The sequence below is a fragment of the Setaria italica genome, chromosome V (assembly GCF_000263155.2).
Source record: "Setaria italica strain Yugu1 chromosome V, Setaria_italica_v2.0, whole genome shotgun sequence".
Lineage (NCBI taxonomy): Eukaryota > Viridiplantae > Streptophyta > Magnoliopsida > Poales > Poaceae > Setaria > Setaria italica.
Window position 1 is genome coordinate 46,756,907 of NC_028454.1, and position 18,545 is coordinate 46,775,451.

The following is an 18,545-nucleotide window of genomic DNA, read 5'->3' on the forward strand; positions in this document are numbered from 1 at the left end:
GATCGTGACTCCTTAAGCATAATAATCACACTTACCTGCTCCATCCCGAGAGATATAATACTTAATACTACTCTACTACAATAGGCCAATAGCTCATCGCTTACCTTGACCTACGGTTAAATAAATAAATAAAGTCAAATAAAAAAACCCGATAGGACTAAACTTATACTCCTTGCTTACCCTGACCTACAGTTAATTAACCTTTAATATACTTAAGTAGTATCTAAATATTCGATGTGACAGGGACTAAACTCTAATCTCCGGAACCAAACACCCCCTGAATTAAAAAAACGAGGGCAGCAGAAGCAAGAATCGAAGTGGCAATCTTCCGCAGGAAGCTTGGAGGCAGAATAGAGAGTGGCAGCCTATAAATTGGTGCTTGCCCAGACCTCAGAGCATCAACACACATTCAGAGTCACGCACTCCCACGCCCCCCCAGTAAAAAGGCACAAGAGCTGAAGAAGCCATGAGTCTCTCCTGCATGCCATCGCTCGCCAAGGTGTTCCCCAAGAAGCCGTCGTCCTCCTCATCTTCGGCGTCTTCATTCAGGTCGCATGATGATGATGATGCCATCAAGAAGCAACACGAGAAGCAGCAGCAACTGGAGAAGCAGAAGAAGCAAGACGAAGGGAAGAGGAAGAAGAGTAGCAATCTTGCTGGCGCCGCCTCGACGACGCCCTACTTCCCCTTCCAATCTAGGCCAGGGCTCCTCTAGGATGTTCGGCTTCCATGTGCTATTTCCATTATTATTTGGATGTTGCGTATGATCTGAGAGTATATATATATGCGTATATATCCTCTCGTGAGTCGTGACCAGGAACTTTTCAAAGCTTGTTTACTTTTTCTTTGGAGAGAGTAAAAAAAACTGTGTACTTGAGCACCATAAAGAACGTAGTTCAAATGAATATATGACGCTAGTTCTTCCTTGCTAATTGTCAAATCAAATGGCAGCTGCTAGCTAAATACACCCTACTATTAACCCATTTGCGATTAACTTACAGCTCTGTACCATGTCGCACCTCTCTGTCAATCAAGCGAACATTTCTGCAGCTCGGGCACTTGCAGCCCCTTGTTCCTTGTGGAAACGCCCAGAGTCATGCCAACAGAAACAAGGGTTTCCAGTGACCTTTCGCTGTTGGCAACAAGATCAGCATCGAACTGGATCGCATCCTGCCATAGGAAGTGAACTTTTCTTGAGCAACTACTCTGGTTTGAGAATCTGTTTGTATGGGTGGCATCGATTTTTCTTTTAAAAGTAGAAAAGAAAACCGTTACTAAGGGAGGATGAGCATACCTTCTCAAAGACGCATATCACTGTGCTCCCTCCAAAGGAGAAATACCCAAACTGGACCAAGAAAGATAAAATAAGGTAATGTTACACCTTGACACAAGCAACAGAAGAAATTCTTATTAAGATATGATAAGTGGTAATGCGTGAATGCAAACCTCATCTCCTTTCTGGACGTAATCACCCTCCTTTTTCAAGAAAGTGATGCTTCCTACCATGGTTGCTCCAATCGCGACAAACGCTACCTGAACCATGCCATCAGAAAAAGCATTGCATGATGAGTGACGGAGAAGTATACAAGCTACTGGCAACACTCCAGGATGTTCTGAGTTCATCTCAAGGCTATGGTAAACAAATGAATTAAGCAATATACTGACAATTTTTAAGATCCTGGTAAGACAAGATAGGCTACAGACATATATCACAAATTCCACCATAGCATCGAGCCTACTGCTCCCAAAGATTTAATAGAAAATGGGGAAAGAAGTCCAAGCTACACGGGCATTCAACATCCTTTTCTGTAAACTTTTCTCACAAGAGATAACTGAATGAGTACAACTAATCCAACATTCTGACAGCAGCGATAGTGATAGGTGGATCGATGCCTGGTCATATACAAGGAAAAGAACAGAAATACAAACCTTTCCAAACTCTGAAGTTGATATTATTGAGATAACTCTCTTATTTTCTGTGAATACATTGCAATACTTGCTATTCACAGCAATGGGATTGACCTATCAAATGAAAAGATACTAGCATCAGCCAGATGCTAAGAAATGGTAGAAAGAGAACAGAACACAGACAGATCCCTTTCCACAAAGATGAAAGCATGCAAATATAAGTATTCTATACCGTGTACAGGCATCCAGGAATTTCCACAAATTTCTCCACGGTTCCTGAGACTGGTACATGAAACCTATGGTAATCCTGCATACTAGAAAGTGTAAGATTCACAATTGCATAGTATGCTTCCAACAAAAAATTGAGCCTCTAGGAACCAAATAGATATACGCATATTAAATCACAAGTGATGATCCTTTTTCTTAAAGGAGATTAAAACCTGTACCTGAGGTGCAAGCCGGAAAATGACCAACGATCCATTGCTTAAAGCATTCGAGTGGGCACTGGTCCCTAGGAGACCCTCAATTGAAAATTTGCGGCCCTAGGAATGGAAAAGGGGTCATGCTGTGATTGCATGAACATATCTCAACACACATAATATAGGTAAAATTAATTTGTTTACACATTGGAGTTGTGATAATGCGTCTTAAGAATCGTGTTATATTTACAGTGTCCTGAAAGTACAAGCAAAGCAATCAATGCATCGTGTCAGATTTTATACAGACATTATCTTGGCCGGATAGGAAAGCTACCCACTATATGCTGGTTCATAAAATGCTACAATTGCTATCTGTAACCGAACCATTGAATTAACGGCCAATAGAAAAGTGACAAGCATTGAGGACCAGCTAGACAGACCGCACTATGAATTACTGCTTACGCTACTAATGTGGTGAGCTTTCCTAAATATGATGTAATGGCCAATAGAAATGACAGGCATTGAAGGCCAACTATACAGAGAAAAATATGCATTATTGACAGCATGAAATATACTTTGACATGATTGTTTACCCTTTACCATGCGCATGAAAGAGAAAATCAGGACATATTGCAGGAATAGATACCTTTTAGTGAGATTATATTTTTTATGAGATTATACTGGTCCAAGGAAATATTGGTGTCCATTTATTGCAAGCACTTAGGCTTTTATATAGAACTTAAACCCTAATATTGTGATGTACTGATTCAGTTAAAATTAGTCAACTAATGCCCTTACCTTGATCCAAAGTCTTGTGCTCTCATCAACAGAACTGAAAGCCATTAAACGGCTATCAGCAGCACAGGTGGCGATACCATCTTGATCACAATATGCAATTGGTCTGGCACCAGGTTTCAGTCCTCTTATGAAAAATTCATTAAAAGTCTACAAACAAGAAGTAATTCAGTGCATACCGAAAGCTTTCCAAAAATCAAATGTGCCATCCAATCGATGCCTCGTTTCATTCCAAAATTATTAGCATTATGGGAAGTCCAAAAGATAAGATAATGAACACAATAATGGGGGCTAGGTTACTGTAATAGTTACACACCTTAAAACTTTCAATAGGATCCTTGACCTCGTCCATGTTAATTTGATCCTGCAGTTATATACAAAGGAATATTTATGGTGTCAACATCTGTCTTATATAAATGTAAATGATTGACATATATTAGAATTTGAGATAGATAACCAAGAAAATAGATCGATAGATAAATAACAAGACCAAACGATCAGTATTTTAGCCAAGTAATAATTATGGAGATGGTCAAAGTATTGACAAGGATAGAAATTTATTAACCAAATTCAGACTAAACAGCTAAGATTGAGCTGGGGGGGAAATCAGAAATGTAGACTGCATAGCAAACATGTTTCAGAAGATGTAGAACTTTGCATACCTCTAAGGACTCAATCTAATTAAAAAGAATTTCGCATTTCTTCCAAGACTATCTAAATTAAAAAAATAGCAACTGCATGGGGAAAATGAGGTGTGTTGTTCTCCTGCTTTTGTGGTTTCAATGTGTTTCCAAAAACAGGCCTTCAGTAACCAGCATAGATTTCTTGAATCACATATCCTTCAACACATAATGTATATTCTGCATGTCATCTGACCGCATACTATTTGAAGGATAGGAAAACACCAAACATGATAAAAGTACACTATTTTCAGAAATTTGTTGTAATTCACTTTATATCCAAGAACAAGGACTTTCAGTTCCACAGTACTTATGTTGCTTGAAAATGACAGGTGAAATATACCAAATGCTGAAATTAAAAGGGCTCCGACAGACATGAAATGTGTGTATTGTAGGTGCATGTTACTGTGCTATGAAAAGAAAATAAGGGGAAAAAGGAACACTGAGAAACGGCATAACTTCAGGCAGGGCTGACAATAAGCAATTGCAACATACATAAAGGATCCCAGGATATCTCCACATCATATGGTTTCTAGATTTTGTTAGGTTGGTACATCAAGCATGCTCTTTAGAAAAGGCTTAGTTATATTCTGCACCTTAAATGACTCAAGGAACTTGGGAATATCTTTTGCAGATTCCGGTGAGTTCATCTTTTTCCCTTGCTTCTCAGATAGGTTCTTCAAGAGGTCTTTAACACCTACATGACAACAATCACAACTATATCTAAGGTATCAATCCATATAAAGACGCACATACTAGATGGTGATCAAGACCAACTCTAGAAAAGAGAAAAACATTGTGATAAGTTTACATATCACTGTATATCAGACATCCTAATTCTAATATAGCAGACAATCCCTCAAGGCTGTACCAAAAACACTAGTCATAATTCCAACATCTTTCTTGCAATGACTTCTGTGTGCTGGTTTCTTAAGCAGCTCATAGTGATCGAGGTTTGCCTTGTCTACAACTACACAAGCACAATGGCGTGATGAGCTACAAAAATGTAGAACTTTTCAAAATTCAAGATTGTAGTTAGTGATCAAAAGTTAATTTCTTGTTCATAACCTGCTTCACCAACTAAATATTGATTAGAAAAATTATTATACATCACAATAGGACAATAAGCAAACCAGAATTCTTAAGTGTGATTCCATTGTTGTGAATTTACGAGTGAAAAAACTCAGATAATTTTGAGTGAATCTAGTACACCTTGTCAGGATATTACTACGTAATTTATTAATGGGAAATATGAAAAGAGCTAAGACTATATGGTTCCAACATACCTGTATTGATGAGAGTGAGCCCTACTTTTGATTGGTATAAAGCCCTCATGGACAACACAATTTTTCCATCAATAACTTCTTCAACTATCCTCTTTGTTCGCCGGTCGAAAACCTTATATCATAGTACTGATTTATTAAAAGAAAGGAGCAATAAAATTGGCACATCTTCCTTCATTCAAAACTTAAAGTTACTTTAACATATGGAGTAACTTAACACACCAGGATATGGGAAGCTGTAGAGCCGGAGTGCAAACCAACATCATACGTAGAAAAATGTGCCCATTCACTGAGCTTGAACATCCACCTGCATGCAACAACTATATGACTATGGCATAACTTGTTCACATTTGCATGATATTTCAGAACAAAAAAGCTTAAATGGCAGTAGTCACAGTCAGAATCATCAATAAATGAAGCATCTTACCCATAAGAAGCCTGCTTATCAGTTAGAAATCCACCAGTCATTATCTGATTACCAGTTCCCTCATCGAAGCAAAGTGTCATATGTATCATATCATTTATTTTATCATATTTTCCAAGATCTTCACCACATACAGGGCAGTTACTTATAAGTGGTTCTCTGAAAAAAGAGGGTGGCGTAATCAATGATACTGCTACATTCGGGTGCAAATCAATAACTAATTTTGAAACATAACTAAATATGAAGAAGTAGCAAGTTGTTACTTCTCTTGTTGATCGGCCAGTAAGGCTGCCAGTTCATCTATATCAACTATGCCATCACCATTTTTATCCGCTTGACGGAAAAGCTCTTCAATCTAATGCAGGAAAGAAATTAAAGGGACTGCATACAAGTACAAGGAACATACTCTCAAAGGAAATGGAATACACCCTGACCTTTGCAACTGCAAAGTTATTGCCAAAAGCTTTGATCAAGTCTGAGAATTCAGATAACGAAAGCGTTCCATCTTCATTGTAATCCTATGGTAGCACAAGCAGTGTCATGTTTTGCAGGTTGGAATACAAAGAAATAAAGGCAACACATGCAATGTGAAATTGACAAGCAGCATATTCAAAAGAATGCAGCAATGTTGTGAGCACCGTAAATGAAAGAATATTGCCTTTTTAAGTCAAACAATTGGTAGAGGACAATAGTGACAGCAATAACAAACTAGAAGAGGCACATGCACAGTAAATAAGGCATATCATAATACAAGCACAATTGAACATCCATTTAAGAAAAGTATATTAGAAAAGAAACAAGGAAGAGTTGAAGGCTTAGAAGTCATAAAGGATTTTAAATAGGAAAACCGTCAGTCCAGCAGGACGAGCACACCCCAATACATTTTTCTTTAACAGTTCTGCTAGAACTCTACCTTACATTCCTTAGTTAAGCTATGATACCAATTCAATTTGTATGATTGTATCACATATTCACATGTACTTAGTTCCATGTTCCCTAAGGGGGAAATCATGTCTAATTAAAAGTTTAGACTATCATAGCAGCACAACTAAACCTAGTTTCATGATTAGGGTAAACAACAGTCTTCAAATTATTGAAGAGTCTGTGGTTTTGCTATGCTGGCCTCAAACAGTCAATGCAGGCTGAGAAATGCTGCAGTACCTATCCACCCACTTGTTATAGCTTTACACTTTCACAGCTAAAAGCTTTTATATACAAACATAACACGAACACAGTTAATCAAAAACAGCATACAAAACTTTGGCATGATTCTTATCTACTAATCATATATGAAGACACGGTATTGGTACTAGGAGAATACCACTATAGCTAACACACGACGGGCAAAGCTTTGTTCTGTTTCAACAGGATCCTGCAACAGAACCAACGGACAAAAATAAAATCAGCACTTGTATGATGTTCCCTGAGTTCTGATCATAAAATAAATAAGCAAGAGCACTTACTTCGATGTAACATGAGATGGTTATGCTACCCACGGTAGTATTGGGTGATGATGGGTCCAACAGAGGAAGCTCCTCAGAGTGTTCGTCCAAGTCCTGATAGGGAAAACTTGAGTTATAATAATCAAGTTCAGGTCCATCAGATAGTTTTGAAACATTTCAAAATTGTCTAATACAGAGCATGAGATGTATGTCCAAAGGAATAGAAAACTTGATCAGCCGGGGGAAATGCGCTATATCTGGACTTGAAAATCCAGATACTCTACATCATGTAACTAACTTAAAAGAAACACAAAACATTGCCTATGATCTTCTCTTGATAAAAGGTATACAGCCTATTAGACTGGAAAAGAACATGAGCCTCTTCAATAGAAAACCAAGAAACAGCCCAGATAGAGAGATGAACGTATTTTAAGAATGAGATGAAGAACAGTGTTACCTTAGTAAGAATTTCAAGGAGATCAACTTCGCAGTAACCAACCAAAGTATTCTTGGAGAACCGGTTAGTCTGCAAAAATGTACAGAGCATGTAACGGCACTGTATAGCAACTGCAGTTTGACTTGTACTTCCATGAGTACAGATTCTTCTGAAGCTATCCACCAATAATTTGCTTTATGTGGAAGCATTGTATACAAAATGATTACATTCAATCAGAAATAACACAGCTAGGCATGTAGACAAACTTATTTTTAGTTAATGCAAGGGCAGCATACCTCAAAAACAGAGATGCGTGCAATATGAGGCCCTTTTGTCTCGACTATAATTTTCTTTTCCTGCAAATTTATCGGCATTATCATAAACAATGCGTAACTAGATGCCTTAGAGCAACTCCAAGAGTACTCCAAAAAATTCTTCCCCAAAACTATGTATTGGGGGTTCTTTCAAAAAAAATTTCCCCCAAAAACATATCAATCCATAGCCGATCACTAATAAATAGCCCCCAATATTTTAAAACAGGCCACGTCATCGTATTGGGCCCATCGGAAGGGACGCGCGAGCGTGCGGGAATCAGGATTGGGGGAGGAATGCCAACGCTAAAATATACGCGGTGGTAGGCTGTTTTTTAGCGTTGCTAAAAAATTGGGGAAGGTTTGGGTGGACTGTTGGAGTTCGTTTTTTCTCCTTTTTTCCCTAAAAAAAGTATTGGGGGTAAGATTAGCGGCCTCTTGGAGTTGCTCTTAGCAATCTGAAATTGACATTTCAGAAGGATCACAGCGGAAAAGTGAAGCTTACTCACCGAGTCCCATACAGGCCTGTACGTACTGCAAAAAAAAAGTCCATAGATTCCAAATGAGAAAAAAAAATAGATATGTCTCATCATTACGAGGCTAACGAATACATAAGTAAGAAGGAAGTAGAAGCAATTAACAACATGAAGTGGGTGTGGTGTTTTCCAGGAAACCCGTGTGTAAGTTAAATTGTACTGAATTGGAGTTGGAGGGCTCAGAAACGTGAGGGTCGCCATTTCGAGGGGCGCTGACAGCACAGGTATGAACAGTTTTGGTGACGGATGGAAGAGACATGGTGAGAGTAAAGGTAGCGGGAGCAAAGGCAACGCACTTGTCGGACGTCTCGGTGCGGTAGGTGCGCTCCCCTAGCGAAAGGCAGGCGAAGAACTTGTCCTTGAACCGCATATCCGCCTGCGGCCACCACCAACCGGGGATCAAATAAAACACGAAGTCAACAGAGATGCGAATCAAATCCTCCATGGATTCCGCCCGCGCAAGCATGCATAACCTAGAAAGCAGCGGTAACGTAGCACTAGCAGCAGAGTCGATCAGTCGCCCTACCTTGACTATCCGGATGCGCGCGATGCCGGCGAACTCGTCCTCGGCGATGGCCTTGGCGGAGTCGTCGCCGCCGCTGCGGCGGCGGCGGTGCAGGCGGAGCCGGCGGCGGAAGCGCGCGAAGCGGGACGGCAGCGGGTCGCCGGCGCCGGCGCAGGCATTGGGCCGCGACGGCGAGTGGCCCATCCGTCAGTGAAGGAGGAGGAGTTGGTGAGGACGAACCGAACCGCGCGGCGTAGCGGGTGGGGCCCGGCTAGTGGGGTGGGCGTCAGAGGAGAGACTACCCGGCAGACGGGGCGGTGTTGGAATTGACGCCCCCCTAAAGCCGAGCGCCTTTTGAATCCAGGCAAACAGCCCACGCGCACGCGTCGAGGGAAGAGGAGGTTCATCCTGGGCCCACGTGCCAGTGGGTCTTTGGTGGCGCATGTGCAGGACCGGTCCCACGAGTCAGTGGGGTTTGCGAGGGTCGTCCGGCCGGCGGGTTCCAATTCCAGTCAGCGGCGAATACGCGCCTCACTGAGACTGCCGTGTGGCCCCCTCCCTTGACCCTCGCAACCTGCCTTTGTCGTCTTCCGCTAGCGCATCGTCGGACGTGGTTGGCCCCGCTCGCCAGTGACTGGGAAGGCAGATAGTGTTGAGAGTCAAATTGTAGCATCACATTATCAAATCATGTACTAATTAATTTTAATAGATTCGTCTCACGAATTAGTCTCTATCTGTGCAATAGATTTTATAAATAGCTCATATTTAGTTCTCATAATTAGTATCTAAATATTTGATGTGAAGATCACGGCCAGCGGCTTCATTAATGCCATGGACGATCTCTTCATCTTGTACATTTCGTTTTGAAACTCGTAGCAGCTGTTACATTTTGGATAGGAATCGGTCGTTCTTGGTGGCGCACACGCCTGCAGCCTCAGGGCAGCGATAAAAGTAGACCGTGATTTGGATTTCGAAAAGGACGGGGAACAAAAAGTTGACGATGATTTGCACATTTGTAAAATATCGCAAACTTTTTCCCAACCACTTGCCTTTGTTCACACTTTTCTTTTTTTGCGCTGTAAAAGCAAAGACTAGTTATTTTTTAATTAAAAAAAGTAAAGGAAGCAATGTCTAGTTATTACATCATTTTTATTTTCCAGGCTATACACACGGTCAAAGTGGAAAACAATTGTTTATTGCTACATGTTTCAATTCTTGCGGGTTAAGCAACCACAAATGCTGGCCTTACTCTCCCTTGAATACAGGTGTCATATGCTAAACTATGACAATGATTTCAGAGTTAGAGCTCCTAATTTCTTTCTTTCTTTCTTTCTTTCTTTCTTTCTTTCTTTCTTTTTCATCGGTAGAGCTCTGTCTCTCGGATCGGTACAACCCCTAATTTCATCATCACACAGAAAAAAGAAGAGATGCGAGTAAATGAAGCTGGGTCGTAGTTTGCGAAAACATTTTGCATACCTTTCAACCTATTTTTTTTTAAAAAAAACGAAAACTTTGTAAAATTGGGCTAGCTATGTGGGCGGGCTGGTATCCAGGTCCATGGACCATCATCCATCGTGGCTCAAATGGGCCGGTGCGTGTGCGGCCCGATTTGCAGCCCGACCGATGGATGGATGATACGATTCACCGCGACGCGCGCGCGCGCGCGTCGCCGTCGCGTCGTATCGTCTTATCCGCCACGGCGCAGTTCGTGTGGCGGCACGTCCAGACTCGCCTGCCACACCACACCACACCAGGTTGAGCTGCTATCTCTCTCCGACGCCATGGAGACCCTCGCCGCGACGCCTCGGCCGCTCTTCCCGGGCGCGTCCCCGGCGGCATTGATGGCAACGGCGGCGAGACGGACGACGCCACCGGCCCGGCGTCGCTGCGCCGGCGCCGCTCCTGTCAGAGCCGCCTCCGCTGCGGCCGCCGGGGAGGAGAAGCCGGCTGCGGCTCCGAAGGCAGCCGCCGCGGCCGGGGATGGCGCGGCGCCCAAGAAGCTCCTGAAGAAGAAGCCAGTCTACTCGAGTAAGATACCGGATGCATGGATCCCGCAGAACAGTTGATTGATTCTGCATATCGTAGCCTTGATGAACTGAACTGAACTTTGGATCCTTCTCTCTCTGTTTGTGGCTGCGTGCAGTGAAGAAAGGGCAGATTGTGCGCGTGGACAAGGAGAAGTACCTGAACAGCATCAACGTGCGTTGGGTTCATACTTTCAATTAGTCGTCGATCGTTTCTCTCATGCGTGCGTGTAGTGTATAGTGCAGTGCAGTACAGTACAGTATGCAATTCGCTGACTGCTAGCTGCACATGATGTGTGTATTTCAGTACCTGTCAGTGGGACATCCACCCTTCTACAAAGGCCTGGACTACATCTACGAAGACCGCGGCGAGGTATATAACTAGCTAATTTCTCATGACTCCATTCAGTTCAGTGAGGTGATCAACCATCAGCTCAGCAACAAGACCGCTACGAGTTTGATGATTTGTATCGACGAGTGCAGGTCTTGGACATCAAAATCTTTGAAACCGGAGAATACGCCCTGGTCAGTCAATTCCAGCTGCATGCATGCTACCTGCTCTTTAATCTGCCGTTCTGATCTTCTTCAGATCAAATCGTGCCTTGCTGATCGATGTGATTTCCTGACGCATGCAGATCGCGTGGGTGGGGATTCCGACACCACCGGCATGGCTGCCAACTTACATGCTCATCAAGGTATCTTAATACTACTGCATCACTTGGCATTATTATTCTGCTGCGTGCGTCCGTGCGTATAAACGACGATGCCATTAACCGTGCCTTGCTGATCGATCTGATTTCCCAGCCGATGATCTGCCCGCTGTCTGAGTAAATAGAAATCAGCAGTAGCTTAAGTTACCGAAACCGATTGCCTCTACAGTATATATGAATCAGGGAAGCACTCACCTCTCTCGTGACATGTGATTGTTTGCAGTCGGACAAGCTGGACTACGAGAGGATATGATGGCCGCGGCCGGCCTCGCAAGGACCTTTTTCAGTTAACAGTTCTCAGTTCATCCGGCGGAGCACGCGCCATCGCCATGCCACATGTTCAGTCTGTTGTACTAGATGCAAAATGCCAACACAGTCAAGAGGCAATCTGCCGTTACACCACCTGAGCTGAATAATAAGGAAGAAAGGCCAAAGTGACGACAAGATTCAAATTTATTTGCTGTACTGCACTTGTTATTATACAAAAAAAACTCATATTTTGTGTTGAGACCAGGATTCGAACATGAATGTGTAGCAGGATAGGTACGGCCTCAGAAAATCTTATACTAACAGCAAAATTCACCAACTTTTAAAGAACAAGCCAACGTTATTAGGTTAGACTCGGCACTTGTTCCTCCCCTTCCTCCGCTCGTCGACCGCATTCTTCCCGCCCGCCGCCTTCTGCCCCATCCGCCCCTGTAAGACGCCGACCCCTTCTCCCCCCTCCCTCCTCGTCCCATCCCTTCGTTCTCGTCTGCCGTAATGCTTGTACGCGACGCGTTGGGGGTTCGACATTCTCTTGACCTAGCTATCTGGACCGTAGTTTTGGTTCGAATCCTTCCGTCCTGCATGGACAGGAGCATCTTTAGTGGTTCTCTTAAAATGCTGGACGCTGAAACTTTTCCCATTGTGCACTAACTTTGGTTATTCAGAGATTAACTGAGCCGAACCTAGTATGATTCTGGAGTTAGATTGGTTCACAGATTGCTTTTTTCTCCCTTCTTACATTTATCAACATTTATTTGGGGCTTACTGGAAACCTTATTGGTCATGAGCAATCACAGAACCTGTATTTCTGACCTTTTGATTAGTTGGCCTGTGTTAGTGTCATGGCATTTGCTTTACCGGTTTGACCCAAAGTTGGACATCTGCTTCAGTGTTGGGAAGATGCCGGAATGTCAGAGGGGTGGCGTTGATCCCACAAGAAGCTGGAAGAGGAATGAAATAGCTGATGATCTCACAGGAAGCTCAACAGAGAACAAAACGATTTGCAAGAGAGAAGAGACAACTGGATTATCGATTTCAGGTCTGCTGGTCCTATTTATTTTCTTGCAAACACTTAGACCTCTTCTGTGGTTGGCGTACCGTACACCCCTGTATGATCTTAAACTTCCTACACGGTTGAACACTAATCGAGAAGGTGAGCACACAGCCACACATTAACACCATTGAATATTTGTTATTATGCAATTCATGCAATGATAATTATTTTTGAAATTGTCTCAAATGGTGTAAATTTAGCTTTTATGCTTTGTACTCTACTGAATGGTAACAATCAAAATAATGGTATGCAGGAGAAAAAAAGTTTTTTTTTTTTGCATGCAATGGGTTTTTCATAAAATGGAATGGACGTACAACTATTCTGACTTCAGCGAGCTTGATTAGAGATCCTGATGATAATGCAAAGATTCTTGAAAATTTGAGGGTTAGTGATAATTATTCTTTGATCCGCATTCTTTCAATATACTTTTTTTTATTAAGTCTCAGTTGTGTCATATGCAAATTGAAGTCTTACGATCCAAACAACCAGCATGCTACAACATTATAATTTGCATTACAACGTTGCTCTAGTCTATGTTGAGGATTTTTGTTCTCACGAACCAGCAATTATTCAAGATGGGTGGTACGACAATTGTAAATTACTAGCTGTAGGGTGTTGCTTCAAATCCGGCATGTTGATGGCTTCAACAGGGTATCAGTTTGTCGGGCCGTTCATATTCGATTGCGAATATCTTGAACACACTAAATGCAGAATCACTAAGGTACGGTTGTTTTCTTTTCTTTACCTACTTTTTACATGGTTAAATCAAATAGTTGCTTCAGAATGTGTTAGCTGCAATATCTTTTCGGCATTAACAACGACTTCATGCCACCTGGTTAGGCTGGCATTGAAGGACCTCTCCTTAAATTTGACGGGACATTTGTTGGCATGAACTTCTATGATCAGATGGGGAATACTTGTCATCGAGTGTGATTTTGGCTATCCTAGATAATTTCAAGACAAAAAGGTATGTCTAGATTTCATTTTGGGTTTTCAAGTGCTAGTCATGTACTGCATTCAGGTATCAAGGACGCTCACTTGGCTATAAGATTTGTAGAACCAATTTAAAAATCTTATTGAAGCAGGCTCCGTGAAGTAGAGTTTTCAGTTAAATATGTTCTTTGGTTTTTGATAGGAATGTCTCTGAAGGTGGTCATGACAGGAAGAAATCTCGTGTGCTTGACTGGACTATGGATGATGACGATAGTTATCGACCTAATAGGTATTCTAATACATATACCATTACTAACAGATTAAATGTTCCATATATATTTATGGATCACATTGCATTATTGTTCGCAAAATGTCATTACTATCAGATTAAACGTTACATATATATTTGTGGATCACATTGCATTGTTTGCAAAATGTCTAATGACAGTTGGCCCGTGCCCAAGCCCTTTTGGTGTCATACCGGCGATCTTAAGAAGCATAAAGCTAAAATTTGGCGCAGAAGGCCCCCCATCTCATAGATATGCGAATGGAGATGATTGTACACATGGAAGCCATCAATTTTATTTCGGTTTGAGTTGTAATAACGAAAATAACCTGTTGCGACATCTATGGTACTGCCTTCTTAAGTGCGATGATACAATATTGTCTAGTACTATGTAGCAGTGCAAAGTATATATGGTGGTAAAGTTTTACTGCAACATCACTTGGTGTTGTGCTAAGTACTGTTGTTGAACTCAGAATCTTGAATCTTGAAGATGATTTGGCATGGGTAAGCTACACATCACATGCTCCAAATAGCAGCATTTTTTCGTACGGTCATCCGTGAAATCAAATGCTGAACTAATTTTTGGAAGGTCCATCCTTTTCATTTTCGTGTTATGACAACATTTGTTTTCATTTTTTTAATCATTTGAAGCTTCAAAGTGTCATTCTTTTCGTTTTCGTGTTATGACAACATTTGTTTTCATTTTTTTAATCATTTGAAGCTTCAAAGTGTCATACTGGTATGCTATATTATTGTTAGTTTGTTACTTGGTGGTGCTATGGAGACAATCGTCTAATTTTTTCCATCTGACTTTCACTTTCTTATGATGTACGAAATAGCGGACTATAGCAGTTGATGCTAGCTGCCGATACAACAGCGTTGTACTAATTAGCGGGCTATAACGGTGCTATAGTGGTTGAGCACAGCTCTACGCTAAATCCTATAGCCCGCTATTTTGTATGTTGCTTTCTTACGCCTCCTGAGAATACTCACATGAGATAAATCCTTTTCTCAGAATTAAAAGAAAAGGATTTCAAAGGGCTGAAATAAAACCAAATCCAAAAGCAGCAATACAAAGGGGTTAACCGAGTAAACTCGGAAGAGGAAAAGGGGGAAGAGCAACACAGCAATGGAGGCGAGGGTTGCAGGAGTGCCCGAAGACGAGGAGTCCGGCCTCCTCCCCCGCCCGTCCGCCGCCGGCCGCCGTCCATCCTCGCGTGGTCCCCGCTTGCCGCCTCCACCGCCTGCCTGGGCGACGGTGGACGGCCCCCTCGGGCTGCCGCTGGAGGAGGCGGAGGGCCATGCCCGGCGCTTCTTCCTGTGGGGTTTCGCGTGCCTCCCCTTTCTCTGGGCCATCAACTGCTGCTACTTCTGGCCGCTCCTCCGCTCGCCGGCGGCATCCTCACCCGCCGCCTTCGGGCCCATCCGCCCCTGTAAGACTTGCGGTCCCTTCTTCCCCCTCCTCGTCCCATCTCTTTGTTCTCGTGTGAAAGATCTGATCTGTCGTAATGGCAATATGTGACGCGGCGGGGGCTTTGACCTGCTCTTTACCTTTCTGGATCGTATAATTTAGGTTCGAATCATCTCGTGCTGCATTTGACAGTAGCATCTTTAGTGATTTTCTTAGGACTTTGGATGCTGAAATATTTCATTGTTCACTAACTTTGTGCAGAAAGTGTAGTTGTAGGGGATCTCCAGAGATTAACCGAACCTAGTATGATTCTGGAGTAGATCGGTTCATTTTTTTAAAATAAACTGGAGGCTACTGTTGATGTGTTATCTTTAGTTCAGGGAAACATTAATTCTATCTTGACAATTCGATTTTGTCTGCAGAATCAAACTGTACTTAGTATTGTTGTCTCAAAAGTGTACAATGAGTTGGGCCATCCCCTGAGTAAGAATTTGTTACATACAGTACATGTGATTGCATCAGCATTCTTTGCAATTGAGTATCACTTCTAATAGCAGCATTTTGTATGGGGCTATGGGCCACCTATGAATTTGAATGCTGAACTAATTTTTGGAAGAGACAACATAATCGTTCTTGTTATGACAATATTGAGGGCACCATTTTTAGAACCATTTGAGGTTTTTCATGTGGCATACTGTTACTCGTTGTTGGTTGCTATGAGGTTCACTAGGATATATGCCTATGGAGATAAGGGATTGATCCAATCTGTTTCATCTGAAAAGGCTTTCACTTTCTTACGCCTCTTGAGAATAGATGTCTAATTTCATAGAGCCATATTACTCACAGGAGCTAAACAGTGTAGTTGATCTCTAGTAGTTTGTTGATTGAATATGCAAATTATAAGCTTTGACTTCCTTTGGTAACTGCTATATAAACAAAAAAATCACAACTATAGGTTAACAAGCTCAACTGGTACCCTCTCTATCTTGTGGTGTTATCATTTCCAGTTTCTTACACATGTGAACATTCTGTGCAGATGTTGTGCGATCAGCGATTGGCTTTACCATATTTTCTGTTGTTCTGATCACTTGGGCCACGACTTTCATTGTTGGAGGCGAACGATTGTTTGGACCAGCGTGGAATGATCTCGTAATGTACAATGTTGCTGACAAGCTTGGCCTCTCTGGATTTATGGGATAGCCTCCGCTGGCTCCGACCATCTCACTGGTTGTACTCCATTGCTTTTCCCTGGAGGAGATAGTTTCGTCTTCGTGGGGCTTGGTACTATTTGCTGTTATCTAATATCAATGGCTGGTTAGACTGAAGGTTAGTGTGGGCTGTGTTGTAGAAAGGGATGAATGATTTGTGTTGGAGAGGTCATGTTACCATAGATCTGAGGTAAATATCTATGAAGAAACCGGACTCAAGGATAATGCTTTTGTATTGCTAGACATTCTGATATGTGTTTTATGATACGACGTTGCACCGTGCTTTGTGTCCGTTTTGCTGGTGTCCGTTTTGCTGGAATGAATCGGGCATTTGTATTCCCTCATATGAGAAATCAGACTCAATTTGATGGATAATGCTTTTGTATTGCTAGACATTCTGATATACGTTTTACGATACGACGTCGCACTCTGCTTTGTGTCCGTTTTGCTGGAATGAATCAGGTATTTGTATGCCCTCGTTTGAAATTAAATATTGACGTCAGTGAAATAGAGGCACATCCAATGAGAAACCAAGCTGGTTTGGTGCTTACAAAGTTACAATAAAAACAATAAGTTTTAACTGTTATATATGTCCAGTTTTAGTAATTGAAGATGGAATAGCTCGATCATCTTGTGCATAGAAGGGAAAAAAGGGGGGGAAAATTGACCTTGACTGGATGAGCTTGCATTTCGGCCCAGAAGAACAAAAAAAACATAACAAAAATGCGGTGAGCGTGGATCGAACACGCGACCTTCAGATCTTCAGTCTGACGCTCTCCCAACTGAGCTATCCCCGCTTTGTGTTCTGGTGACGCAAGGATTCCAGATGAACTCTGTCTTTCTCCCGCAGCCATTGGCTCTGCCAAACTGCATCCACAACAGCCGTACGCGCCCGCTATTTCCGCTCCAGCCTCCAGCTTCTTCTTCCAGCCGAAATTGACCTTTGAACACGTGATGTGGCTGCAAGCTAGCCTCCTACCATATGACACAGCAGCTACACACAGATAGGATGGCTATGCAGAAATTTCAAGACCAAGAGGAGGCTGTTGGACTGGATGGAAATGGAAGCGGCTTGCGAAGCAACCGGTTCGTTATTAGTTGACTGAGCCTGTTTTTGCGAAGTTGATACTCTTTTTTTGCGAAGAGTTGACTGTGCCTTTTCTTTGGCCATCTTACTTAATTTTGATTGAAAAAAAAATAAGGATTCATATGTACTCAAGGCAGGGTCTAGCGGGTAGCTAGGAATGCACATTGACATTATTCCGTTGAATCTCCTAACCCCTTGAACAAGTTTTGGACCAAAAGTCAGATGGAGAGGGAAAACGTCAATAACTGTAATGTATATGTTGTGTCACAAGTGTCAACCATGGTGGTTCCATCCACGTACGACTTGATGTTACAGCTGATGATGAATACAATGTGAGGGGGGTCATTAAAGTCAATGTATCGCCCACTGGTGTACATGCATGGCTCTAGTAGTTGCTACCCTCCATCCCCAAAGTGCTCACATGAGGTGATGGTCTTATTCAACTGCAAACACACTTGAGGTGAGCCAGTAACATTGTTTGGGTGCTCATGTTTTTGTCCTGCATACTGTCTACTACTAGTAGCTAGTATGTCCCTAGCTAGGGGAGAAAGACAGCAGGAACCTTATATAAGCTACACTGCTCACTAACTATGTTAGCTAGCTAATCATGCAAGGTAGGGAGCAATAATGGACCTGCATGTTGTGATATAACCGGCAGGTCAATGTACTGTAATTGATTAAGCAATACGTATACATGTATTTAAATAAAGCTCAACGTAGTACATATTTAGCAACAAATTGCAACCACTATTGGTTGGTTGCGTTGAGTACAAGTTTGCAACAATTATATAAGTTTCATTTTCTACGATCGTGTACATGTGACGAC

At 42.2% G+C, this 18,545-nt stretch overlaps 3 protein-coding genes and 1 non-coding gene across 4 annotated transcripts; 2 read left to right on the forward strand and 2 right to left on the reverse strand.

Annotated features, from left to right (window-relative positions):
* Nucleotides 1–821: 821 nt before the first annotated feature.
* Nucleotides 822–9,063, reverse strand: LOC101766397 (phosphatidylserine decarboxylase proenzyme 2). The gene is made up of 21 exons (XM_004971274.2): nucleotides 8,761–9,063; nucleotides 8,531–8,610; nucleotides 8,208–8,232; nucleotides 7,684–7,743; nucleotides 7,409–7,477; nucleotides 6,973–7,065; nucleotides 6,831–6,881; nucleotides 5,944–6,027; nucleotides 5,773–5,864; nucleotides 5,513–5,668; nucleotides 5,308–5,392; nucleotides 5,089–5,200; nucleotides 4,399–4,499; nucleotides 3,439–3,486; nucleotides 3,126–3,272; nucleotides 2,355–2,450; nucleotides 2,141–2,215; nucleotides 1,930–2,022; nucleotides 1,447–1,533; nucleotides 1,295–1,345; nucleotides 822–1,170 (listed from the first exon to the last, which is right to left on the reverse strand). Exons 1-21 carry the CDS (start codon nucleotides 8,941–8,943, stop codon nucleotides 1,027–1,029), a joined length of 1,932 nt encoding a protein of 643 aa, XP_004971331.1. The 5' UTR covers nucleotides 8,944–9,063; the 3' UTR covers nucleotides 822–1,026.
* A 1,378-nt stretch (nucleotides 9,064–10,441) lies between these two features.
* On the forward strand, nucleotides 10,442–11,997 carry LOC101767228 (NAD(P)H-quinone oxidoreductase subunit O, chloroplastic). Its single transcript, XM_004971276.3, has 6 exons — nucleotides 10,442–10,767; nucleotides 10,883–10,938; nucleotides 11,071–11,136; nucleotides 11,247–11,288; nucleotides 11,399–11,458; nucleotides 11,697–11,997. Exons 1-6 carry the CDS (start codon nucleotides 10,521–10,523, stop codon nucleotides 11,724–11,726), a joined length of 501 nt encoding a protein of 166 aa, XP_004971333.1. The 5' UTR covers nucleotides 10,442–10,520; the 3' UTR covers nucleotides 11,727–11,997.
* A 3,091-nt stretch (nucleotides 11,998–15,088) lies between these two features.
* On the forward strand, nucleotides 15,089–17,025 carry LOC101767627 (probable gamma-secretase subunit PEN-2). The gene is made up of 2 exons (XM_004971277.3): nucleotides 15,089–15,446; nucleotides 16,461–17,025. The coding sequence occupies exons 1-2, from the start codon at nucleotides 15,143–15,145 to the stop codon at nucleotides 16,622–16,624; spliced, it is 468 nt and encodes a 155-aa protein (XP_004971334.1). The 5' UTR covers nucleotides 15,089–15,142; the 3' UTR covers nucleotides 16,625–17,025.
* Nucleotides 17,026–17,356: 331 nt separating this feature from the next.
* On the reverse strand, nucleotides 17,357–17,429 carry TRNAF-GAA. The gene has a single exon. It is a non-coding gene; the product is annotated as a tRNA-Phe (tRNA).
* Nucleotides 17,430–18,545: the final 1,116 nt, after the last annotated feature.